Source organism: Corythoichthys intestinalis, chromosome 9, assembly GCF_030265065.1.
Source record: "Corythoichthys intestinalis isolate RoL2023-P3 chromosome 9, ASM3026506v1, whole genome shotgun sequence".
NCBI lineage: Eukaryota > Metazoa > Chordata > Actinopteri > Syngnathiformes > Syngnathidae > Corythoichthys > Corythoichthys intestinalis.
The window spans coordinates 40,564,212-40,591,246 of NC_080403.1; the positions used below are offsets into that span (position 1 = coordinate 40,564,212).

General features: G+C 38.4%; 1 protein-coding gene across 2 annotated transcripts; it reads left to right on the forward strand.

The window, feature by feature from the left end:
* Window positions 1–2,077: 2,077 nt before the first annotated feature.
* On the forward strand, window positions 2,078–26,613 carry timeless (timeless circadian clock). 2 transcript variants are annotated; one of them, XM_057847187.1, is made up of 30 exons: window positions 2,078–2,232; window positions 2,652–2,752; window positions 2,854–3,007; window positions 4,156–4,270; window positions 4,369–4,431; window positions 4,519–4,620; window positions 5,010–5,165; window positions 5,255–5,388; window positions 11,825–11,912; window positions 11,981–12,157; window positions 12,630–12,847; window positions 12,927–13,030; window positions 13,114–13,283; window positions 13,366–13,491; window positions 14,396–14,547; window positions 14,615–14,712; window positions 14,784–14,913; window positions 15,627–15,828; window positions 20,457–20,596; window positions 20,691–20,770; window positions 20,875–20,998; window positions 21,086–21,168; window positions 21,238–21,392; window positions 21,464–21,683; window positions 24,546–24,614; window positions 24,691–24,809; window positions 24,912–25,152; window positions 26,045–26,096; window positions 26,203–26,258; window positions 26,338–26,613. In XM_057847187.1, exons 2-30 carry the CDS (start codon window positions 2,671–2,673, stop codon window positions 26,466–26,468), a joined length of 3,741 nt encoding a protein of 1,246 aa, XP_057703170.1. In that variant the 5' UTR covers window positions 2,078–2,232; window positions 2,652–2,670; the 3' UTR covers window positions 26,469–26,613. The 2 variants fall into 2 exon arrangements, with proteins under 2 accessions (XP_057703170.1, XP_057703171.1); XM_057847188.1 differs by having other exon boundaries at window positions 26,057–26,096.
* Window positions 26,614–27,035: the final 422 nt, after the last annotated feature.

The following is a 27,035-nucleotide window of genomic DNA, read 5'->3' on the forward strand; positions in this document are numbered from 1 at the left end:
GTCGTTTTTTGTGACTTCCTGTTAATTTTGGGGCATTTTATTGGTCACTTCCTGTTGATTTTTGGTCATTGTACGGGTCACTTCCTGTTGATTTTGGGTAACAGGAAGTGACCTGTAAATGCCTCGAAAATCGGAAAGAGTACTGTGAATGCTCTGATTTCGAATGAACGTTTATTCGCCCTTCCCAATCCCAGTGGATTGGGCGTCGATCGCCGTCAATTGCAGGCATAGAGTTAACTGAGATACTATTACGGTGGAGGATTTTGGTAGCGACTTGTTGGTTCCTACAGTGGGGAGAACAAGTATTTGATACACTGCCAATGGGTTTTCCCATTGGCAGTGCATCAAATACTTGTTCTCCCCACTGTAAGTATTATTATTACTTTTAAACAATTTTAAAACGATATCTCGATTCTTGGCATGAATGTATCGATAATCTTTTGGGATACAAAGTATCACGATATATCACCATTTCGATATTTTGTCACACCCCTACTGACCAAAGTCAAAGTGTCATTTTAGACTAGATTTTGGACTGCTTTTCCACAAATTTCCATTACATTACATACTTTATTCCATTTCTTTCAACTGCTAGTCCTCTATCTAATGGGAAGAGAAACTGGTTTGCTCAGTGGAAGGTTGACTGGCACTTGGTATGTGGAAGTATAACAGACCTGCAGGCAGCATGGCCTGCGCGGATAAAGAAAAAAATAAATAAATTACTTAATTTTACCATCCATTTATCATCCATTTATTCCCAATTATACGAGGTCGGGCGGCAGCTTCAGCAGGGTAGCCCAGACTTCTCTTCTCAGCCATTTCATCCAGCTCTTCTTGAAGAATCCCAAGGTGTTCCCAGGCCAGCCAGGGGACATAGTCGCCCCAGCTTGTCCTGGGTTGGCCCCACAGCCTCCTCCCAGTGGGACATGCCGAGAACACCTCACCAGGGAGGCGTTCAGGAGGGACCCTACTTAGATGCCCAAGCCACCTCATCTGGCTTCTTTCGATGGTGAGGAACAGTAGCTCTACTCCTCCCGGATGACCGCCCAGACAGCAGACCAATATTAAATAAACGTTGATTTTCCATCAAAATCATCAGTATGGTTGACATCGAAATTTTCGACGTAAAGTAACGTTGAAACAACATTGGTCTATGGTATGTTAGGCGTTGGTTTTGTTAGCATTGTTTTATAGTTAATGAACTAATGTTGACAAATAGTTGATTTATGATTGACTGGGAAATGTGATTGAAAAGTCATTGAATTATGGATGAGCGGGCGTTTTGGTCGAAAACAACATTGATTCAGTGTCGTTTCAATGTTATGATTAATAATCGAAATGACGTTTAAGTTTTGTAGGGATTTCATCGTTGAAACAACATTAATTGAGGGTACAAAAGTAACATTGATTCAACGATATAAGATCGACAGCAGAATGTTGATTCAACATCTTTTCAACGTCGGTCTGCTATCTGGGCGAGCTTCTCACCTTATCTCTTAACCCAGACACCATACAGAGGAAACTCAGTTCTGCCCCTTATATCCGGGATCTTGTTCTTTCGGTCACGACCCACAGCTCGTGACCATTGGTGAGGGTAGGAATGAAGATCGACCGATTCCATGAAAATAGTATGTGATGCGAGGGCGCAACAATAAAATGAGAATATATACACGTAAACAAAAAACAGGAACAGTTTAAATGAGTTTTGTTTCATTTTCTAACATGAAAATCAAACGCGAAAGGCAAAATTATGTGTGGTAAATTTGAAATTTGAAGAAATTTGAACGGAAATTCAATTAAATGTTAGCTTTCTTGCTTGGTTATATCGGCTTTGAATTGAAAAAAAAAAAAAGTTATTTTTTATTTTTTTTTATAAACTTTCAAAGGGTTCGGTGAATGCATATGGGAAACTAGTGGAGTTCGGTAACTTCAGCAAAGTTAAGAGCCGCCACTGCTTTAGGGAATAATTATTTGGTTGAGAATGAAGTAAAGAACTCTCAGCGCTAGATGGCGGTAAAGTAAAGTTACATGCTTAGTACTATTTTAAATATCCCGAGAAAAACACCATTCAATGACGTAATTCCTCATCCGATTTTATTCGCTTTGGCGCCAGACTTGTATCGCTGAAGACGAAGTTTATATTCTTGTATGTTGGACACAACGACAAGCTTTTCTCCATAATATTTCTTACTTTGTGAAGCTGGACTGTCGTCGCGGAAAAGGAAAGACTACGTGAGTAGAAAACCTTTATTCTGCGATGTGAGGATGTACACCGAAGTTACCAGCAACATTACGTTCACCAGCTGAAAAATGTAAAATCTTTATAAACTATCAAATTAAATCGAAATTAGGAGCATGTATTAGCTTTGCTACAAACTCGCCGATGATTGACACTGTCAGAGAGGTATTATGTTCTTAAAAAAAAAAAAAAAAAAATCATTAATTCCAAAACATACTACAAACACCCCTCACTGCAGTGTTTACAGTGGGTGTACATTAATTTAAGCCAATTATCAAGTATTAGTAACAGTAAGAAATAAATTATGCTCAGTTGATTTTTTTTTTTTTTTTTTTTTTTTTTAGGTGGTATTTGCAATCAATATGTTTAGTTCTTTTTCTAATGTTGACCTTCACTTCTAATCTTGGCGAAGGTGTTAGAATTCATTCAAGATGAATTGTGAACTTCTGGCAACCTGCAGCGCTCTTGGATACCTAGAGGGAGACACATATCACAAAGAAGCTGATTGTTTAGGTGAGTTGGGTTTTGTAATAAGTACTCAATGCGCTTCATCACCATAGATAACATGATTTAAGTTAAGGATGACTTTGAAAAAAATGTTTTCTGTGCCTCAGAGAGTGTGAAAGACCTGATCAAGTACTTACGCTATGAAGACGACACCCGTGATGTCCGCCAGCAGCTGGGTGAAGGCCACATTATAGAACACGACCTTCTGCCTATTATCATTCAGCACGGACATGACAAGTCCTTGTTTGATGCCTGCATACGGTAACCCCCCTCATACCCTAAAAAAACAAAAATATTGCATTGTGCTTGCTGTTATGCACACATCTGAGTTAACTTGTTATAAATGCAGTAAATGTGTTGGTTATGTGATTTAGAGTTGCAAAAAATAATCGATTAATCGACTAGCAAATTAATCGACAACTATTTTGATAAACGATTAATCGTTTAGGACCTTCTCCACCTTAAACTTGTCTAAATTCTTGAGCTTCTAACTTCTCAGTTAAAAATATTATCCGATTTCTTCATTATATTTTTGTTTAGTCAAAGTAGCACATTAAATAAAATATGCTTTTACTTTGGAAAACAACAATGCACAATTTTCAGACATTTTAATATCTAAACTAGCTCCTTAATGAGGCTGCAACATCTAATCGATTGATAAATTAGTTGCCAATGAATTTGATCATCGATTTTGTCCGGCAGCTATGAGCAGTCCCGTTTGGGTCCTTGTTTGTGTGTAATGTGAGGCTGCACGTGCGTGCCATTGTTTAGAGCAAGAAAGAGAGAGAGTTCACTGCTACACTCGGGTTGGGTTGCTGAATCAATAATATTACGAAATGTCGAGAGTTACATTGCCTTTGTGTTGTTAGATCCGGTGTGCGTCCATCAGAAGTGAGAATTGAAGCCAATTGCATTGTTTGTATTTTTTTGTTGATGAGACGTTATTAGTTATCACGGAGTGCGGAGCTAATTAGCGATTATGCTAATCAGTGTCCTAAGTGTCCGTTTGTACTGTGTTTTGGAGAAACATATTAGCGCTTGACTTATTGTTAGATAAAAAAATGATAGTAAATTTCTTTTTTATAAAGAAACCACACACATAAACCCGTTCATATAACAGCTCTGAGTCTCAACACAAACTCTCATTCAAACTGTAAATTGTCATACAAGAGAGTGTGCTTTGAAATTGGATTTTGTCTTCACTGTTACTTACAACATGCCTAAAACAACTTCAAGTTAAACTGTGAAGGTAATTGAAACAAGTGACATTTATCCGATTAATGGATTATAAAATTAATCATTAGTTACAGCCCTAATGTGCTTGATTGTCAATATGTCATTAGTGAAGTGGTATCCCAACCTCTGTTGCTCATATGAAACTGTGCTGTGCATATTTGTTCTTTTCACAGGCTAATGGTGAATCTGACACAACCTGCTATGCTTTGTTTTGGGAAGGTCCCTGACGATCCAGTATTTAGCCACCACTTTTTGCAAGTGACCTCTCATTTACAAGCCTATAAAGAGGTACAGTCTGTATACACGTAAGGTTATACTATAGCTGTAATGTTAACTCAGGGAACTACATTTAGGTGATGTTATTAATTTTTTACCTTAAATTGTAGGCATTTTCGTCTGAGAAAGTGTTTGGTGTTTTAAGTGAGACACTTTACAACCTGTTACAATTGGTAAGCGATCAACGTCTTTTTTTGTCACATACCAGCTGGTTTTCAACTAAGCTTTTTTTGTTTTGCTGATCATATTTTGCTATTCAGGAATGGGAGCAGAGGCAGGAAGAAGACAACCTTTTGATTGAAAGAATTCTGCTACTAGTCAGGAATGTGCTTCATGTACCAGCAGACCCATTGGAGGAAAGGGTTAGTATCACTACTGTAGTTTGATTGGGTGTACTGATCTTTTAAAATACCTTCATTTGAAATGTTGTATAAGTGATTTGCGTGATAATTGGTTCATCAATTAAGTGATGGTTAAGATTTATTTAATTTGATTGAAAAACATATCTATGCAACATGAGATGCATTGCTTGACAGCAACTAGGCACTATGAGGTTAAACCCAAGTGTATAAAGATAATATCTGCAGTGCATGTGCACGTTATTTTTGATGAATTCATTTATATGAACAATTACTTGATGGAATGGTATAATTAAAAGAATATGAAATTCTACAAATATTTGTTAAAGTCGGCTTCTGTAAGTAAAAGCATTGTGAATTTTCACCCAGCGGTTTTTATTTTCTGGATTTAGAAAGTAGATGATGATGCCAGCGTCCACGACAGACTGCTCTGGGCTATTCACATGAGCGGCTTCGATGACCTAGTGAAGTTCTTGGCGTCGGCCCAGAGTGAGCAGCAGTGGAGTATGCATGTGTTGGAAATCATCTCCCTCATGTTCAGAGACCAGGTTAAGCCAACTGATATCTTTCTGATTTACAAATGTAGATCGGGGTAGATAACTGTTCAGTTTTTTAACTCATTTCTGGCGTGTCGCAGACACCAGACACCCTGGTGAGTGCGGGGCACGCTCGCTCAGCAGAAGAGAAACAGAGAGACGCTTCGGAGCTGGAAGCGCTGAGGCAGAAGGAGCAGGCAGAAAACCGTTCTCGCACACTGCAAAGAGGATCCAGGTAAATATCAGAAGATCTCAACAAGGCATGTTCCGATTACCGGTTTCACGGTTTACCGTGGTATGAAAACGTTGCGTTTTCAAAACCATTGAAATTTTCCGTCATACCGTAGTACAGTATTCGCAATTTTTCATGTCCCAAAAATGCAGCCAGAAGTGGCTTGGTGCGGCAGCGCTCACCCCTTCCCTTGTTTGTTGCTGTGTGTGTCAGTGACGCTATTTTGCTAAACAGCCAGCGAACCCAAAAACAAACACTCCAAGCACAATGTGTACTTTTCTTCAATTTATTGAACTCTCAAATTGTGGTAAGTGAAATATACAAAATGAATACAATTAAAACGTTGAACAATTGTATTTTTCCACGTGTGAGTAGCTTCAACAGGTTAGCACCATGAAAAAGTTCGCTAAAAACAAAACACACATTTTCCTTTCAAATTCAATATGCAAACTAAAAACTTACAAAGACGAATGTTAGCCTAGGCTTAGCTGGGAGAGCAACTTCGTCGAGGTTTTAAGTCTCACAGCCGCTGAGTGAGGAACAAGCTTGAATGAAGGGGAAAAAGGATAGCGTAAAAGCTCGCTAATTGCGAAAGATGATTTGCCCTAAGCAAAAATCCACGTTCGCTGGACGAGGAGAGGTCTCACTCCAAATGTTTTTTTTTTTTTTTAGATGAAACCTTTCCATTAGGAGTGGGAACCTCAGGGCACCTCACGATACGATACGATTCGCGATACAAGGGTCACGATAACGATTATCTCACGATATCACTGTACAACGATTATCGATATATTTGTCAGAAATTAGATCATTGATATTCTACGATACAACTGTTGAAACGAAAAAAAGATATTTCAAAATAGAAAAAATACTGTTTAAGTCATTTATTAAACAGTGACACCTTTTCTGTTCAACATCGCTGTAAAATATAAATCTACTGCAAATTGTGCACCTGCACATATAGAGGAAACAAACCACAAACACTGATATCTCTTGGAGAGATCATGATGAATGACACCCTTAATTTCTTTAAAGTTTTAAATCTTTAAAAAAATAAAAAATAAAAAAAAAACAGTGCTGTAGGTGTCAGTCAGCAGTTGAGCTTGGAGTGGGGCAATGATAAAATTGGTGGTCTTTTCTTCGTATATGACCTTTGTTGCCAAAAGCATTGGTTTGAACACTTCCACTATCTGCTTCAGCATTTGAGATGTCAGACTTGGTCAGTCACAGTCTTCCTCACCTTAAAAACAACAAAATAAAACAAAAAATATTAGCTACTTCATAACTTTTGAGTTGAAATCCTGTTTTTTTTTTTTGTGTTGGAATTATTGAATTAAAACAAAATGAATTGAATGTATAGAAATTAAAAATGCAATAATTACCTATTTTTAATATGTAGGCTACATTAATTATCATGCACATCACTTTATATATATTGGAACCTTTTCAAACCATTTTTATAGCTTATTCTATCAAAATGGCAGTAATAAAAGTTTGTGTAGTAAACTAGATGGAAAGTGGTTCTCAAATAATATCAAATAAATTGGCAAATTCATGTGGGCTTGTTCGATATTAATTTTCATCCAGTTCAGGGTCCTGGTTTATTTTATATCATTCAACACCAAATGTCATCAAAATGGTACATGTAAATTAAAAATCAATTACATTGCAAAACTTTCTTACCTCAAGTGATGAAAGCGAAGGAGTGAAGAAATCCGGTGTGCACTTCATCACCAGCTCCCAGTGAACCTAATTTTTGTTTGACAATTCTTGCATACAGCAAAGTCCTTGTTCACCTTACTTCACCTTACTTCCTTTCTTGTTAGTGTAAAATCTAAAGTGTGTCCCCATGTGTGATTTGTAGCAATATTTTTCTCATTTTTTCCTCCACCGTTCTCACAAAGTTTATTTTTTCAACCCACTTGGAGCTTCCTCTCTTCTTCTCTAGACGATTTGTGCGCACTTTACCTTCACCGCCACTCCCGAGCGCCCCTAGTGGACCGCCAAGGAATTGCTCAACAAACATTGAGCAGTTTGCAGTATCCATACTAAGCCTGAACGATATATCGTTTAACCCTTTAAGGTCTGGGCCTATTTTGTCTGATTTTGCATGCCTTTGAAGTTGCCTTTATATTTCAAAGAAAGAATTGTTTACGATGGCCTGGTTTGGTCCCTTTTTTTGTGACACCTTGAACTTCATGTCCAAACTGTTGTTTCATTCACTGACCAATTATAAATCATCATTTTGGGCCCAAAAAGACCAAAAATTCCAAAATCGTTTTGTCAAATTTTTTAATATTGATGTCCAATTGACAACCAAACATGCGTAACGAACCATTTTGAAACTTTGTAATATTTATTCAACATGTTAGGATGAACATTTAACCAAAAAAATTTAGAATAAATAGTCTTATATTTGACAATTCAACATAAACAACAGGTATAGCCATAGGCGTTTTTTGCCTTTATTCATGCTCTAATCAAAACAGGTTATATACAGCAGACCGAACAGTGAAAAAATATACACCATCTAACACAAAAAGTGTTTAGAGGCCATCTCTTTGAGTTTAGGTATTGCGGCCCATCACCTGATGAAAACTATGTACACACAATCAAGCTTCTTGAACACACATTTATATAGAAAAATTGAGAAGACTGATTGTGGGGGAAAAAAAATATATACAACATTGGGAAAAAAAGTATTTTCAAAAATATTTACAATAAACAAGTTACATTTTTTTCAGGCATGCCACTCCGAAAAGCAGTTTCGTCCTGGAATTCGACACAGGGCGACATCACACAGCCCACACTTCCATGGGGTGTCGGTCCTCTTTCCACCCTTCCATTTTCATTTCACTTTACTTTCATTGTCACTATAAATGTACATGAAAAAAAGTCAGTATTTATGAAAATAATAAAGTATAAAATAAAAATATATACAGCAATAAATAATAATGGAAATCTATATGTATGACAATAGAAAGAATACCATAGCTGAATATGTGCTACATCCCTAATCTTCATATAGAAAGAAGATCATCACAATTATAAATTCCTGCCTTGGATACACACAGTGCACGTACGACTTTGATCTGATATGCACATTTTATTATTATATACACAAACACACACTTATATTGCATCAGAATTAACTTTGTCTTGCAATATCAAAAGAAACTTTCAAAAGAAACTTTTTCAGCATCAAAAAAAAAAAAGTGAGTTTGCTTACCTCTGCTCGTCGATGGCGTCACCCACGTGTTCAAATCCGTCACTATCTTCACTCGAGGACTCTTCCGAAGAAGACGATGATGACGAATTTGGACCATCCTCTTCCTCAAGTTGATCAAAAAGCACAATTGCCTGCGCTAAATTTAGTTTTCCGTTCATTCTCAAAGTCACACAAAGTCGCTGCTCGAGCCACACGGCCGTCGCTCGCCACCTCGCTGCTTCAGAACACTCCTCCCTCTCGTTCGGTGGAACCTCGCACGGCAGTTATATTTATTTAAAAAACGCATTTTGTGCTTCCACTGTGACTTCGAAAGGGTTCGTTTGATTTGTGTTTTTTTCATGGAGCTTCCGTTTTGAAAAAGGACAAGAAATGATGGAAATATAGACATAAACAAATGATCTGACCTTCGACTCTCAAGGGTTAAACATCGCCATCGCGATGTGCGTGTGCGCAATAGTCCCATCGCAAGCACGTGCGATAGTTTTTCTTTTTTTTGATCCACATACGCCTCACTTTCTGGTCTGCGCACAGCCTCCTACCTTCCCTCTCCCAGCCTTTTGATCCTCTCAGTCACTGCGGCACAACAATGGCTTTGATCTGGCCAAAGAAGCAGACTTCACACGGGCATCTGTCAATCATCGTTTAACTTGTTAAACAGTTGCAAGGAAGCCGCGCTGGAATGAATGTGTGTACTGTGGGGACGTTGGAGACATTTAAATGCCAGAAGTGATCATGAGGAGTTTGAAATTTCTACATGTCACTTCAACGGTCACAGCTAAAGTAGATAAACAGAAGCATTTAATAAAGCCAAGCATTTATCTGCTACAGTACTTTATTCTTGTTCAAAAATGATTTGGTTGGACAGTTATGTTTAAAACTTATCATAATTATGAAATTTGAAGTGCTTAAAAACCATTTATTTATATACATTTTTTAAATCACTTTGGGGGGGGAGTTGGGGGCGGGGGGAGTGAGAAAAAAACATGTCTTATACACGGTGACCCAAAAAAAAGTTTACACTGCCATAATACAACTTAAATGCCATGTTTATTCATCTTAGAATTAGAATTGAATCACAAATTATACATTATTGTAAAGAACATGTACAGTACACTCTATTTTTCAATGTGTCCTCCCTTAAGTGTCACAACAGCCTCCAGGCGCCTGCGGAACGCTTCTTTATGTAGGATGCTGTCATCTTTTCCCAAGATCTAACAATGGACCTCTCCAAGGCTGCCACAGAAGTTTGTGGCTTCTTACAGGCACTGTCCTCCACAGTTGCCCATATGCTATAATCCAGGAGATTGAGATCTGGACTCTGGTGTGGCCACATATCACCTTGTCAATCAACTTTTTGGTCCGCACAGATCGGCACTTCCAGACCCAGGTTTTCGTGAGGCTGTTCCAATATCTTTCAGCTTCTTTTTAACTTTGTAGACTGCACATCTGGATATTTTCAGATTTGCTGCAATCTCAGTAGGTGTCAGACCGGCACGCAGCAATTCAGGTACAGCTAAAGTTTTCTTCATTTTCAGCAGAAGCACAGGAATTGTAGAGACGAGAGATTACCAGCTGCATTGAGTGACCTTAATGAATCACTTAAGCATGACAACCTATTTAGATATGTTTCAATGGCTTTTAAACAAGCAGTCAACTAAGTGTAAACTTTTTTTTTGGGTCAACCTGTATGCATCTCTTTCCAATGCTAAATCTGAATAAATACATTGGGCACAAAAAACACACACACAAAAAAAAATTTTAAATGGGGGGGTGGGCTACTTCGCGGTTTTTCACTTATCGCGGCGGGCTCTGGTCCCCATTAACCGCGAAAAACAAGGGATGAATGTACACTGTGGTGATCTAAAGTCTTTCCAAACAGCTATTTAAGTCATATTGTGAAAATATCTTGAAAAAAAAATATATAAATTTTTTTAATATCGCAATATAATATCGCAATATATCGCAAACCCCAAAAAAATCGCAGCAATAGTTTTTCCCAATATCGTTCAGGCCTAATCCATACTCCATTGTATGGCCAATATGTTAAAAAAAAAGTATCGATACTTGGCGGGAGCAAATCGATAAGGATAGGTGGATATTGGACTATTTCTTCAATAAAATACGCAACAACTGTGTCTGCCTCATTTGCAAAGAGACAGTCGCTGTTTTCATAGAGTTCGATATGACGCGATATTACCAAACAAGACATGCTGACATGTACGACAACATTACAGGGAAGATACGCAGTGAGAAATGAAAGCAACTTGAAGCTAGTTTAATCTCACAGCAGCAGTATTTCGCAAGAGCCCGAGTGTCGAAAGAGAACGCCACAAAGGCGAGATTGTTGAAATTATGAATTAAAAAAAAATAATAATAAAGCAAATGTGACACACAGAAGGGCTTGCTAAAATGTGTTTAAATATATTGTTCTATGTAAATCAGCCAAGGTAGCCCCCCACATTTTTACCACACCAAATCTGGCCCCCTTTCCAAAAAGTTTGGACACCCCTGTTTAACTGATGATCCGTAGACAAGGCCAGCTTCTTTCACTTGTTACCAGCTAAATATTATTATTGGTGGAAGAAATAAGCATCTTGAATTTGAAAGTGTATGTTGTCGGCGATTAGCCTCGCAATGATCTTAATTGTGGTTGTCAGCCCAAAACCCTCTAAATATATATTAAATGCATTTTACCAGATATAAAATGACTACTACATAATCTGTGGTGATCGTTTGGTACCCAGTTTTCTCGTCGAATTGCAGCAGTCCATCTCGCTCTCCTCTCCGGGTCTCTCGGAATACGATAGAACTTCAAGTCTCTCCGTCTATCTTTTCTGTTACTGCAACCAACCGCCACACACGCCTTCACCATTTTGATTATTAATGTTTACGAGCAGAAAAACACGCCATAATAGGAGGAATTTACGTAGCGGTAATGCGTAAACACGACGAGCTGACGGACAATATGGTGCGGAGGCGTGGTTGTGACGTCATGTGAGTGGGGTCTATAATTGCAATACCGTGAAATCGCGGTATTTTTGCTCACGGTTATCGTACCATCAAAATCTCATACTGGCACATGCCTAATCTCAACACAATTATAGTGCACTACATTACTTTTGTTTTGTTGCCATGTCTTGATCAATACAAGCTGATTAACTGCTAAAAGAAAATTCTGACTAAAATTGCCTATTCATGTTTATCATTCAGACATTCACGTTTTGGAGGGTCCTTTGTTGTGAAAGGCCTCAAGGCAATCGGAAACAATGACGTGATTTATCACAGGAATGTTCACAATGTAAGTACTGTAAATTATAAATCAATGTTGGCAAAATGATCAATTCATTAACCTGCTTTCATTCTTAGTTCAAAAACTACACCCATGACATGGGTAAAGCTGTGAGACGCGTTCCTAGGCGGAATCGACAGGCCAGGGAATGTACGGACAAACGTCGCTCGGCTTTAAACGTTCGACTTTTCCTGCGAGAATTCTGTGTGGACTTCTTAGAGAACTGCTACAATCGTCTCATGTACATCGTTAAGGTCAGCAGCTGCAGCAGCAAACATTTATTTTTCTCAAACAGTGAACAATTGACCTTTTTGTGTTAAGCAAAAATATTTTATTCGAAATAAGATCAGTCAGTGATTCTTTAGCCTATATGTGTTGATATTATAAAGATTTAAAACTTCTCACTTTCTCACAATGCAATGCAATTCTACGATACTACAAGCTATATTTTAGAAAATTATTTATTTTCAATGAAAAATGTGAGTTGAAAATTTAAAGCAGAATTTTAAAAAATCTGTTTTGTATTAGATCTCAGTTTGGTGTAGGTTTGATTATCATATAAAACATTGAGACCAATGCAAGGGAAGTCTGGTTCCAGTGATTTTGTTCACAGAATTTCTATAAATCGAGTAGCTGTTAAAAGAAAATGTTTAATCTATATTGTACTCAGTACAACACAGCACTAACTGTAATTGTGCGACTTTTTCTTGCGACTTTCCTCTCCAGGAAAGCTTGATCCGAGAGCAGTCTCAGGAGCATGATGAGACCTACTACCTGTGGGCGCTCAGCTTCTTCATGGCCTTCAATCGCGGCAACAATTTCCGCCCCGATCTAGTTTCGGAGACCATGTCCACCCGCACGTTCCATTTCATGGAGCGTAACATAACCAACTACTACGAGATGATTTTGACCGACCGCAAAGAGGCCACTTCCTGGTCCCGCAGGTACATTTGGAAGCAGGGTTATTGTAGACGGTGCTGTTTGGACGGCTATTCTTATTTTAAGCGTCATTTTTTTTGCTAGGATGCACCTGGCACTTAAGGCGTATCAAGAACTGCTCATGACTGTGAATGAGATGGACAAATCACAAGATGAAAGCGTCCGCCACAGTTCAAATGTTATCAAAAGTATTGCTACTGATTATATTCAATTGAGATATTGTGGAAATCATTGGTAGTAATTTGTAATCGTTTCCCCCAACACATTACAGGTAACATATTCTACCTAATGGAATATAGGGAGATATTCCTGACTCTTCTGAGAAAGTATGACGGGACCACACAGCCTCAATCCTACCTCAAAGACTTGGTTGAGTCAACACATCTTTTCCTGCGTATGTTAGAGCGCTTCTGCAAAGGGCGCAAAAACCTAGTTGTGCAGGTACAGTTATTATTAATTTCTCTACTATCATTTATTTAACATTTCTTTGAAAAGTTCAAATATAGGTGTGGGAATTTTACAGAAAAAGCGTGTTAAGCGGAAAAAGTCCAAAAAAGATACAAATCAGACGGTTGCAGAAAGGACCCCGGAAGCTCTGGCAGATACCTGGAACACTGTAGAGGAACAACTGAAGGGTATAAATTTCCAGGTCAGTTCAATTACCTATTATAAAATACATTGCTTGTTTTATTTATTTTATGTGTAGACTACAGGGTACCAGGAGGATTTGGTGGGTGCACCTTATAGTCAATTACAGTAATTGTAGATTAGCATTTTTGTTATAATCCGTCATATTTACATCTTTTAGATGTTTCTAAATAGGGACAGTGCACAATGATGAATATCTATCAAATAATATTAAAAGAGAAAGTAAAATTTCTACCTAACTCCCTCTCACTCAGCCACGCGGTGCATTCAGGGACAGCACGCAAAACACATCTGCCACATTAGCACCCGATTCATTACATTATTAAAAGAATTCAGATTTTTATTGATATTTACAGTAATTTGTTTAGCTAGGTGTAATTGCTTCTTGTAATAGAACCAGCAGAATTTGTTAACGATTTAGTGTAGGTTTTCGGGCTGTGGAACGAATTAATGGAATTATAATGTATTCTTATGGGAAAATCCCGCTCGACATATGACCATTTTGAAAAAAAAAAAAAAAAAAAAAAGAGTCCCGGAACAAATTAAATACGTATGTAGAGGTACGACTGTAAATAACTGTTTGGGAAGCACATTCATCCAGAAAAAAAGCAAAAATAGACCTTCAAATGATCCAAAATGCTTTGGCTAATTCTGAGGAAACAATTGTCCAAGCGCGAGTTCTGATTCCATATCCATGTACGAATAGCTATTTCTACATATTTTGTTCCACATAATGTTTACTTTGCTGAGGCTCAAAATGAGAATGTAAAGGTTTATCTTAATGAAAAATGTTCGAATTCTGCATCTTTTCAAAGAACATGACCGTCAAGCTTCTCAATCAACAGTGAAAATTGTTAATCCCCATCCCTAATCATCTCCTTACATCTTCTACCCTTCAATCACAGCTGTCAGAGTCTTTAACTGAGGGCATCGTGCCGTTTGACGCCACATCTGAAACTCCCCTGGAGGAACAGCGGACTGAGGCCATGGTGCGGATGCAGGATGCTTTGCAGGGTCAATTTGGGCCAAAAGCTTTGGCGCTCCTCAGGGCTGCCAGGTCGGTAGTACTAGTAATACTCTGCATCAAGCACTTAAAAACACCTCATGAAAACGATTGCATTCAGAGAGGTGTGGCCTGAGGGAGACATTTTTGGCTCAGCTGATGTGGAACCTGAAGAAGAACTGGAACTCCTCAAGCAGATATTGCATGCAGAGCTGCCAAGTATGCACATAGCCTACTTACATGACGTATGAGTGTCACATTGTCTTTATGCATGGTTTAATTGATTTCAGGGTCAGCTCCATCTTCTGAAACTCAAGCTGACGAAGATGTTGAAGATGATGCAGATCTAGAAGAGGAAGAAGAGTTGGAAGCAGTCCAGGTTTCTGAAACGGAGTTCAAATTTCTGGACTTCATCAAGAAGTAAGGCAGTCATGCAGGAATTATGCCTTTTTTGTACTATTAAAGGACACTTGTTTAACTCATTAGCTAAAGCTGACGGTGCTAAATGTTCAATCCATTTTAACTGGGAGAGGCGAACGAAAGAATGTTCATTCGGCCCTCCCAATCAAAATGGATTGGACGTCTAGCACCATCAATAATACTGAAAGATGAGCTTTCAGGGCCAGTCGTCCCTGTTTAAATGAAAAGGACGTCTACTGATGTCAATAAGATTCAATGAGTTAAATACTGTTAAAAATAATATACTTTAGACTTAAGAGTGTTACTTTTGGCTGTAAACATAGGCTATTTCTGTTTATATTCATTTTAAATTCATTCATTTAGTTTTTATTAGTTGTATAATTTACTTATACACACAAAAAAAGAGAAAATACAATAATTACCAATATTTAAAGATATATAATAATTATTATTACTAATACAGCATTTTTTTTTTCCTAATGACCAAAAGTAGTTACTTGTCCTATAAAAGGTTAAAGGTCTTGTGTCAACTTTTGAATAGCTGTCCCTGAAAGTGTTAATACAAAAACTGGCAGTTTTTCAGTCCCATGTGTTTGTACATTAGCAATTCACTTGGACTGGTCACGTTTACGTGCCCAAATTAAATAGTAAACACTGATCTTTTGTCATAAAAATCATGCTGTATACCTATGTTTTTTTCCCACTCTGCACAGATTTGCCAACCCCAGTATCTTGCGGCCCTACCTGTTCTTGCTGAAATCTTACTCAAAAAACACGCCTCACACAAATCACTGCATCGTTCGAATGCTTCACCGTGTGGCATTTGACCTCAAAATGGACGCCTTGTTGTACCAGCTGTCAGTCTTCCATCTCTTTAACAAGCTCCTGAGTGACCCAGCTGCCTCAGCTTACAAGGTAGGTTAAAAAATACATAGCCTCTGTCTGTGTGTTTGAAAATGTACTTCATTTTCTACGGATCAATATTAGATGACGATTAATAGTTAAATTTAGGGATGTCCCGATCACGTGTTTTTACATGCGAGTCCCAGGCATCTGATTTTGAATGAGCTGATACGAAGGAAAAGCACATCCAAATGTCTTTTTTCCCAATTTGAACGAAGCTATCCCAAATATAGTAATATGAAAGGGTTAATAATAGAGGCGTTCAAAATTTCCGATTCTTAGATTATTCGCGATTCGGCCGTGGAAGATTCAAGAATGATCTCAAACATCCAAATTCCGATTATTGAACCAGGTACCAGGTAAAGCGGAAATAAAACGCAGTCAGCGCAGTCTTCGGGACGCAATGAGGAGCGGACCGAGAGTAAATATCATGTGCAGCTAATGCCGCTAGATAAAAAAAAAAAAAAACAATAATACCTGACTGCGGCCGTCAGCCGCTACAAACAGCGTCCACTTGCTAGTTGCTACAAACATACGGCAACATACGGCTATGGTAGATATCACATATATCTAGACTAGATGTGAAATGACAGACTTTTCCGCGCTAGTAAACAGGCGCCATCTTAAAGCAGTAGACTTCTCTAGAAGGCTCTGTTGTAACGAACCTAATTACTTTTTATCTACCCCTAAATCGGCAAAATCTTGACTTGAATCTATCTTTAAATGATGAAACAGTTTTAAAACTAAACTGCAACTAAAATTGCGACCGTTATTCCATAATTTCCCTCATGTCGAAAGTAGATGTAATAACGGTCGCAATTTTAACAACTTTAACGGTTGATTCACAACATTAAATTAATTGAATGTAGTTTAAAGCTGCTAATACAGAATGGGGACTTCAGTACTTTATTTACTGTTTTTAATCGGTAGCTTGATATTAAAATAGTAGTTTGGTTTATTTAGCCTGAGGATTTTTGAACAATTTTGGAACAAATATTCAAAACATTAAAAAAAAAAAAAAATTTTAAATGGGGAGGGGGGCATCAATAATCGATTTATAATCGAATCGGAGTCTCTGAATCGTAATCGTAATCGAATCGTTAGGTGCTCAAAGATTCCCACCTCTAGTAATAATACAGCTGTTGTTTCAACAAAGCAAAAAAAAAATCACATATCACCTTATTTTTTGCAAATCAATTGTGTAGCACAAAACAAAATAGTTAGTCATCAAATATGACAAAATGAGCTGTTTTGACTTTCTTGACTTTTTTTTTTGCTTTCACTGGACATTTATCTCTTTGTTGTGCAAAGTTTGTTACGGTAGTTTGAATATACTGTATATACCGGTAGTCCCCGGGTTACAAACGAGTTCCATTCCTAGGCTGGCGATGTAACATGAATTTCCGCGTAGGTCGAAATGAACTCATTAAGTACCTCTGAACCTCAAAATACCTCTTCAATAACATGTATTATACATCATATTAATAAGATAAAGTAAGAAATAAGCTTGGGGACGATCCGTAGGGGGCCTATTTTAAAAAACTTAAAATTCAAATACTGTAGTTCCAAAGCCACTGGCGACCTAAAACAAAAACAGGCAACTCCCTTAGGCGTATATGATCAGTGGCATCAAAAAATTCAAAGTCGCTCCATAATAAAATCCTGATTAATTATTTTCTAGTATATACAGTAAGTAAAACAAAACTTAAAATGGCTATAAAATTCTCAGATTTTACGCTAGATGCACAAAAATCCCCAAATATAGAAATAATCACCTATATTTTCAGGATCAATAGCAATATTTAACATAACATATATAGGTTTTTGCCAGAAATAGCAACTTAAATGTCATGTGTAGAGATACAAAATCTAACATGACGGCCGTCACAAAACAAAAAGAGCTTTTTAAGTTGAAAGTTCTTGTAAATAAATTCTTAAATTGTGGTATTTCTGTAGATATGAAGGTAAAACATTCTAGATCATTGGTTAAAAGCAAAAAAAAAAAAAAAAAAACGGGCACTTATTCATTTTACGTATAAATATTTCAAGCAAAAGTTAAGGTATTGTGGAATCCAACATAGCGGCCGTCATGGAACGAAGAGCTTTTTAAGTTGAAAATTATTGTAAATAAACTCTTAAATCGCAGAATTTCTATAGATATTAATGTAAAACAGTCTAGATTATTGGTTTAAAGCAAAAAACGGGTAGTTATCGTTCATTTTATGTAAATATTTCAAGCAAAGGTTACGGTATTGTGTAACCTAACATGGCGGCCTTCACAAAACAAAGAACTTTTTAAGTTGAAAATTCTTGTAGATAAATGCTTAAATCGTGGAATCTCTATAGATATGAATGTAAAACAGTCTAGATTCTTGGTTAAAAGCAAAAAACGGGTAGTTATTATTCTTTTCACGTAAGTCTTTCAAGCCTGAGGTACACTAATTTTATCCATTAATTTTTTATTTTTCACAACGTGCATGCATGCATGGTGCTAGTTAATATAATAATTATCTTGAATCCTTGACCAAATCACTCCTGAGACACTCCTGCCTGCTTGTATGCAGTAAAACCTTCGTCCTGTTTCCACCAAATCCGGCTTTAATCGCAGCGTGTGTTTTGAGTTTATCACAGTGAAAGCCAACTCGACGTTCTGCCTGGGACGGCCCCCTACGGGAAGGCGTGGCACAATGTCTGTGGTAGCTGTCTTGTCAACTGATGGCGGAGTCTATGTATAGACATCATTTCAATTTCAACTGGGAAGGCTGGCATTAAAGAGCATACGACATGAGAAAAAAAGTTTTAAATAGCATTATTATGTGAATTAGAATCATATTTTGAGACGATTCGACTATATACAACAATTTAGCAAAGCGCAGATGACGAGAAATTAGTCTTTTAACCTGCCGGTTAGCCACGCCTACCATTGTAGGGCTCCAGCGTCCCCAACAGGTGGATGACGTCAGCGGGAGACTGGGCTCAACGGTTTTACTATTCAGCCCATTGAGGGGGAATTATTCAGAACGAGGAAAACGCGACGAAGAGAGCCGCAAAATGTCATTGTTTCAGTCTCTCCTCTCCAATATTTTTTCAGGATATTCTTTTTATCCAAGTATTTTTCCCCAATAGCTAAATAAATGGCTTGAGGAGGACCAGTCAGCCCGTCGAGGGGGAACTATTCACAGCGAGGAAAACGTGACAAAGAGAGCTGCAAAATGTCATTGTTTCTGTCTCTTTACTTCAATATTTTGACAGGATATTATTTTTATTCAAGTATTTTTCCCCACTTGCTAAATAAATGGCATGGTCATGACAAATAACAGTCTTGTGCTAAATGGAATATGAAATAATAAAAATGCACTTATTCAGGACGACATGGCAAAATTACTCCATATTGGTCAAAACTGTCAACTTCACCTTTACTGTCGCACCTCCCGAACGATATTTTATGACACCTAAATCGGGCTTATGTCATTTCCCTTCCCCGGCTTCGGAGAATGTAAACCAAGAGGCGTGACAGCTAGCCGACATGCTAACCCGAACCGAGTGATGTTTCAATGTCTTCGAAGCGGAAAATCACACATAACTAGCCCGGATTATTTGACATGACGACCCCGTTGTCGATTGTCTTCGCGGATCGGCAAACCGCCCGGCGGAGAGCAATTTACAGTTCGTTCCCCGGAGGAGGGTGGCTGGAGTTGTTGTGCAGCTAACGTGCTGCTGCTAATGAGCATTAGGAGAGCTTTTTACGTGCCTATCAATGATCAAACGTAAGTAGTCCTTCATTTAAAGGAAGTTTGTAGTGTTTACTTTGTAATCGCTCAATTCGTATTTGACATAATACAAAACAAGATGTTTACTCACTTCCTCGTAAGTCCAATGGTCCCACAGTAGTAGGGCTTGGCCAGTATCCATGGTGAATGGGAACCTTTTGAAACTCCAAAAAGGCGCACACGCCTCTCCCTCACAAAGCAAGATTTTTCTGCAGCCGTTTGGCTGGCGTGATGCCTAAAATAAACGTATTAATCCGCAAAATCAGCTGAATCCTTAGTCCTCATACACAACAGTACAGCTGTTTAGTGAAGAGGATGCCTTCACCCGTACACGTCACAGCGCCCTCCTCCTCAATGCAAGACCAAAGTCGGAAGTCACTCATTTTCATGGCGCGGGATTCAAAAAACTAAATAAAAATAGCGATCGCTTCCACACACATCCAAGCGGTCCATATCATTCAGGAGCATAAAATACCGCGTGTATTATGAAATGAACATGCTTTTTCGTGTCACCTGCACTTTAAGTGATCACGTTTCACTGCAATAGACATCCACTCCAATTTGACTGGGGGACTGGACTCCCAGACAAAATGTATTGAACGTCTATCGCCATCAATTACAGCCAATTATTAAATGCTTAAAAATATATTTTAAAAAACCTGGTCTCACATTAACAATGGAAATTGGGCCAAATTTTTAATCACGTGATTGGATCGGGGAAATCCCTTGTAAAACTTCTTGATTTGCATGACTATTTAAAGCATTTTGTAAAGACTGGTAGTTTTTTTCCCCCCATTGACTTAATTGCAGTTCACAAACAAATGACAATAACCATGCCCACGAGCTAACCTCCTTTTCTGTCCTGCACAGGAGCTGGTCACCTTTGCCAAGTATGTGCTGAGCCGTTTCTTTGCGCTGGCAGCCACCAACAACAAGGTCTTTGTTGAACTGTTGTTCTGGAAAAATGTTGGCGCAGTGCGTGAGATAACTGAAGGCTACGGCAATGATGGGTTGGTGTTTTTTCTACATTACATCAATGAAAAGCCAGAAAAGATGCATTAGTGTCAAAATAAAATATTTTTGATGTGGTAATTACCTCATCAGAGCTGAGAAGATGCCAGCTTGGACTGAGGAAGAAGAGCAAGAATTGCGTAATCTTTATGAAGAACACCGGCACTCGGAAGGTCTGCTGTTCGTTTATTGTTAGCGCTCTTTCAGTCATTCGTTACATGATGCATTCCTGGGGAGCTAAATCTTGACTGTGTTGCTTATTGCTGACTCTTGCCAGTGCCAGACATTGTCGAAACTCTGCTGTCGTTGCTAAGCAACAGTACACGCACGCGGAGGCAAGTTGTTGTCCAGATGGTTCGCATGGGTTTGGTGGACAGCGCTAAAGAACTGAGGAAACCCAAGTATGTAATCTGGATAGGTGAAGTCAACATTATTTTAAAAAAAAATATCATTTAAAAATAAACTGAGAATGATTTTACTCACCGAAGAAAAGGTACCGGGATAGTTCTTTGGACCAAAGATCAGGAAGAAGAACTGCAGATGCTCTATGAAGAATACAAAGACTCCGATGGTAATCGCTTTACTGACTGAAGCATGTTGTTTGTTAAAAGAAACTCAGTTTCAATTTGACTCCTTTCAGATGTGCTTGGCAACATCCTGAAGAAGTTGACAGCCAAGCGCTCTCGTGCACGCATTGTGGACAAGCTGCTTAGTATGGGCCTTGTGTCGGAGAGGCGAGAACTTTACAAGAAAAGGAGTCGAAATGCTCGACCAAAAAGTTCTGGTGCACAAATGGTAAATCCTGACAACTATTCTTGACCACTGAACAATATAAGGAAGATCGAGGAAATGAATTATTCTTACAGAGTGAAGAAGATTTCCTAGCTGGAATCACTCAGGATTTCTCGGATGAGCCTCTGAACAGAGAGGAAGATGAGGATGAGTCTGAAGAGAGTGAGGAAGAAGAAGAAGAGCGGGTAATGGAAGAAAGTCATAACAGCAGCAATGGGAGGGACCAACGTCTCGTGTCTACTGGAGAGAGGCAAGCCGATGTCGGCGGGATGGTTTCGACGCTGCACAAGAAAGGTTAGAAAGTCAGTGTATGCCCATGTTCGGTCAGGTTGTGTTTGCACAACTTAAGCCTCGTCCACACGAACCAACATCACTCGACTTTTGATTCACCTTCAATTTGATAAAACTTTATTCAACAACATTAGCCACGTTTACATGCTGACTTTTATTCATACCGATTCAAATAATTCCGAATGGAAATTTCAGATCAGCTGTTTACATGTCACTTCATCTATTCCGATCCAGCGTTTACATGTGTCTGCCTTTATTCCGAAAGGACGTTTGACAACTGCCGTCTGACATGCGCAGATTAATCAAAACAAAGCGTCACGTTGCAAAACATGGAGATCGATCGTCAGATCAGCTGCTGTTTTAACTTTTCGAGTGGAAACAAAACTTCAGAATGACACGCCGTTCATTTAAAAAGTTGTGTGGGTGCACTGTGCGTGTGCTTGGAAGCCATGTTGCAAGTGACGTTACTTACGTCACCAAGTGACGTCACCACGTCAGTACGGAGCATGTGCAGAAAGAACGCAACCAGACACCATTCCGCTTCCCTGTTTACATGATATAATTTTACTTCTAATCGGTTTGGGAAAAGGAATATTCCACCCCTGTGAAACGGAATGAAATTCCATTCGGTTTGGGCCTGTTCATTCCGAATGAGGTGTTTATATGGAACACATTTATTCGGTTTGAACAAATATTCCGATTGTAATTGGAATATTTGGCTCCATGTAAACGTGGCAAGTGATCCAACATTGCTGATTCAGGTGTGTGCATGCTTATTCTTTCTCAAAAAATGGAGCGAAGGTAATTCAAACTAGCCATTCAACGAGGGCGAAGAGATCATGTGGTCCTCTCAGTGCATGTGACGACACTGAACAGAGGGGGCAAAACTGCGCAATACACACACGTAGCCTGCCGAAAAGAACTTTAGAGGAAGAAGGCGGGGGTACATCAAATGTAGAAAATCGCTATGTCCCAATTCAGGGGTTAAACCCAGCAAAGCGTCAATTTGAAGGGTGTTACGTCACAACATGGCGCAACAAGTTACAACCTATCAAAACAAGTGCTGTGCTGTCCTAATCCATTAAAACCAGAAGGATACTTTACTTAGGCACTCCTTGTTATTTTGAAACAATTTGAAAGGAACATAACAGCAACAGCTGTCGTTTTCAATCTTCTCTACGCTAGAAGTATTCCAGGATGTAATAGCATTAACAATTTGTAACATTTCTGCCCTGCATCACACTCCATTTAAGTAGCCTTCATTTTTTTATCACCAAGAACTGGAGAGGAAAAACATATCAACATTGTTCGATAATTTGGGCCGTTGTTGAGTAAAAGCTTTTATTTAATGTAGACAGGTCACTCAGCAGGACTTGACATGTGGAATCAACCCCAAAATATAAACTATGTTCATAGTGTAGACGAGGCTTTCGCGAAATGGTGTTTTACTGTATTTCTCGTGGCTTATAGCCAGTGTTGTTAATAACGGCGTTACAATATAACGGCGTTACTAACGGCGTTATATTTTCAGTAGTGGGTAATCTAATTAATTACTTTTCCCATCTTGGCAACGCCGTTACCGTTACTGAGGACGGAAAGGCATGCGTTACTATGCGTTACTATATTGGTCGAAAAGTCTGAGGGAGACGGACTCACCGAGACGACAGAGCAGAGCAGGAGTAGGGAGGAGGCAAGAAGGTTGTGATGCCGAGCAAACGCGATGCTAGGTAGCTCCAATAATACATGTTGTAGCCGATAGCCTACAAACTACGCCCGCATGTTATGGTAGATATGGTAGACATGGTAGATATCACATGTACTGTACATAGATATAACTAGATGCAAAATGACAGACATGGCACTAAATGAGTTAGTAGACAGCCGCCATCTTAAGGCAGTAGACTTTATAGGACGGCTCTGTTGTAGAGAACCGTCACAGCGAACCTAACTTTTTATCTAAAATACTTCTAAATCGGCAAAATCTTGACTTGAATCTATCTTTAAATGATGAAACAGTTTTAAAACTTTCATATGTCGAAAGTAGAGAGAAGGGAACTAATGCAATAATGGGAGCAATTTTAACAACTTTTAACAGTTGATTCAGGTTAGAGGGTAAATTAGGGTAAAGAATTGGGCTCGGGCCAATTGTACCAAAAACCTTCACAAAAAACTTCACATAGTGTGGCCAATGTTTTTTTTTTTTTTTTTTTTTGAGGGGAAAAAAAAAAAAGTAATTATCACCAATTACTTTGCCAAGTAACTAATTACTCTTACATTCAGGTAATTGAGTTACTAACGCAATTACTTTTTGGGAGAAGTAATTTGTAACTATAATTAATTACTTTTTTTCAGTAAGATTAACAACACTGCTTATAGCTAAAGCTAGGCCTCTCAAGATAATTACGATATCGACTTATGCTCCAATATATAAAATGGCCAATCATAGTTTTTGCTCTATCTGTGATGTTTAATTTATATATTGCCCTATCATGCAAGCAAGAAAGAATATGCAATGATACTACTGTTTAGCGTCCTTACCCCCCCCCCCCCCCCCAAAAAAAAAAAAAAAAACATAACAGGGCTAGCTACAGCAGCAAGGCAACCTGCATCTTTCGTGATAGTCACCCAATTAAAAAAAGAATACTGAAGGGAATGAATACAAACGTGTGGCGCCTCAAACTGTTTTTTGCACACTAATACATTGGTCTTAGTGAGCCTCTTTATATAGAACATTTTTCCATGATTATATATCACGTGATACGTGTTGGGCCTTAGCAACACCTTTGTCAGGTAGACATTTTTTTTTAATGTTTTCTTGATTCATTTTTGCAAGGATCATGTTGAGTTTGTTTTTTCTCTCCCAAGGCATGTCTGATGCTCTCGAGTGGCTACAACGCTGTCTGAACCGCGCAGCGGATATCCGGGAGAAAGATGGTAAGGGTTTCGCAGTTCTTTGAAAACGTGTTTTCAAATGCCCATTTAATTTAAGACTAAGTCATAATGTTCCCAGGCTTTTCCCAAGCCGCACCGCTTGTCCCTCTCAGTGAGGTATGTGAAGATGCCATGGAAGACAAGAGCTTCCACAGGCTGCTGCGCAAACTGGGGTTGCGTGCGCCTGCCAATGAACAGGTGGGGGTTTATTGCTCAGTATTACTCTGAAAAGTTTTAGCAACTTCAGCTGCTGCTTGTGATTGTCAATATGCTGGAATTTCTCTGTGATGTTCTCATTAGGAGAGATTTTGGAGAATCCCAGAAAAGATCAGCCCTTCTCAGCTCCGGAGTGCAGCTGCATCTCTCAGTCATAACCAGGAGGAATCTTCTGGTAAAAGTGTGGAGATACCTGTGATAGATAGCCTGTCTGAAGGACTGCAGGAGGAGAAAAGGGAGGCCTCCGATTCACAACGTGCAGATGCGTTGAGAGCCCTATTACTTGCACGCAAGCGGAAACAGTACTCCAGCAAGGATGAAGAAGGTATCTGTGGACATCCACCATTTTAAATCACTTCAGTGGACACTGATTTAAAAGTTATTATTAGCTTAATTAATGTGTTGTGGTAGTTAGTAAAGGAGGTAAATTTATATTGAAAACACCTATTGACGGCAATAGACGTCCAATCCATTTTAACTGGGAGAGGCTGGAAGCGATCATTCAATCGAATTCAATCGAATGATCGCTTCCAGTCTCTCCCAGTTGAAATGGACTGGACGTCTATTGCCGTCAATGGCAGCCAAAGAGTTAGGCTATGTGAGGTCGGAAAACAAAACAAGATCAAATACGTGAAATTCCTAGAGCAAAATACACACAGGTCACACTTATTTTAATTTATCTTTATTGAATCAAATTTCTCCCTCTTTTTCCCCAATTTATTTAAATTTAATTTTTTTAAGTTTTACTTTTTTTAAAAATTAATTTTAGAATTTTTTTTATTACCCATTGCTTTTTTTATATATATATATATTTTTTTTACCATTTAAATATAATTGATTCCCCCCACCCAAAAAAAATTGATCATTCAATTAAATTTTTTATTATTTATATATTATATTTAATATTTGTTTTATACAACCCTTCGCAAAATATATGTGGGCAACACGGATACTACAATCAGATGTCAAATGAAGGCCGCAAAATTGTCCCGCGGGCCGCAATTGGCCCCTAGCCCGCAGTTTTGATACAACTGTCCTGTATGAATGTAATAAAAACTTTCATTCATTTTCCGAGCCGCTTATAGACATCTAAGAGGAAAATAAACATGAATATTCAATCTTTGGCGCAATCAGTATTGTTTTTATTGCAGTTTTCAGAAGTTGTGAAATAAGATGGAAAAACATGCCGCTTATTAAACGCTTTTTTTTTTTTTTAGCTCCTGATACAGATTTACCCTCTACCGATGACGCAGATAGTTCACGTGAGAGGTGAGATACCCAAAACGTATTGATCAGTTTGATAGACAAAATCCCTACTCAAAAGTACATATTTTCCATGTAAACATCAGTTTTCAGCTTCTTTTCTATATATTAGGCCCAAAGAGAAGACATCTAAAAGAAGCAGATTGTTGGACGATGACGAGGATGAAGGTGTTGTATTGGATTCATTATTCTTGAAACTGCAATCACTGTATGTTAAAATTTGAACAAGCCTGAGCTGTCTTCACAGGTAATAATTCCAGCACTGCAGTGGAATTGGATGCAAATGGTGAAGCAGATTCCGATGAAGAAGAGATTTCTGTACCAGTGAAGCGTCGGCGGAAAATGGTATTAATTGATGAAGATGAGGATGATGACTAGTTGCCAATCTTTATGGTGCAGTTTACGTGAAAACAAATTACCCAACGAAACAGTTCATTTTATGTAAACAAACTTTTGGGTCTAAAGAGCATTTTCCATAACCTTTTGTATTCATAAGTGAAGTAAAGAGATTTTTGAAACCATTGTCGGTGTGCGATTGATGGCTGATTAAGTCTTTGAAGTAAATAACGCACAACGAGGGGATTGTACTACAGTTCTACTGCAACCAACATAAACACCCAGGTGTTAGTATTTGAAATACTTAACAACAAACTTAACTCATTCATTCATTCATTCATTCATTCATTTTCCATGCCGCTTTTCCTCTATTGCAACCTAAACAAACCAACAACTATATTATCAGACCTCACAGTACAGTAATTTTGCAGAAGTGGGTAGTAACGTGTTACATATACTCGGTTGCAGTTACTTGAGTAACTTTTTGAGAAAAATGTGCTTTAGAGTAGTTTTACTAAGCCATACTTTTTACTGAGTAGATTTGTGAAGAAAAAAACACTACTGTTACTCCGCTACTTTGGGCTACACAAGAGTCGATACATTTTTTCC

Bases quoted from the DNA above. Each gene is read 5' to 3' on its own strand.
- timeless (XM_057847187.1), top strand. From the start codon at position 2,671: ATGAATTGTGAACTTCTGGCAACCTGCAGCGCTCTTGGATACCTAGAG. The intron at 2,753-2,853 runs GTGAGTTGGGTT...TCTGTGCCTCAG, and splicing joins CAAAGAAGCTGATTGTTTAG to AGAGTGTGAAAGACCTGATC. The intron at 5,389-11,824 runs GTAAATATCAGA...TTTATCATTCAG, and splicing joins ACACTGCAAAGAGGATCCAG to ACATTCACGTTTTGGAGGGT.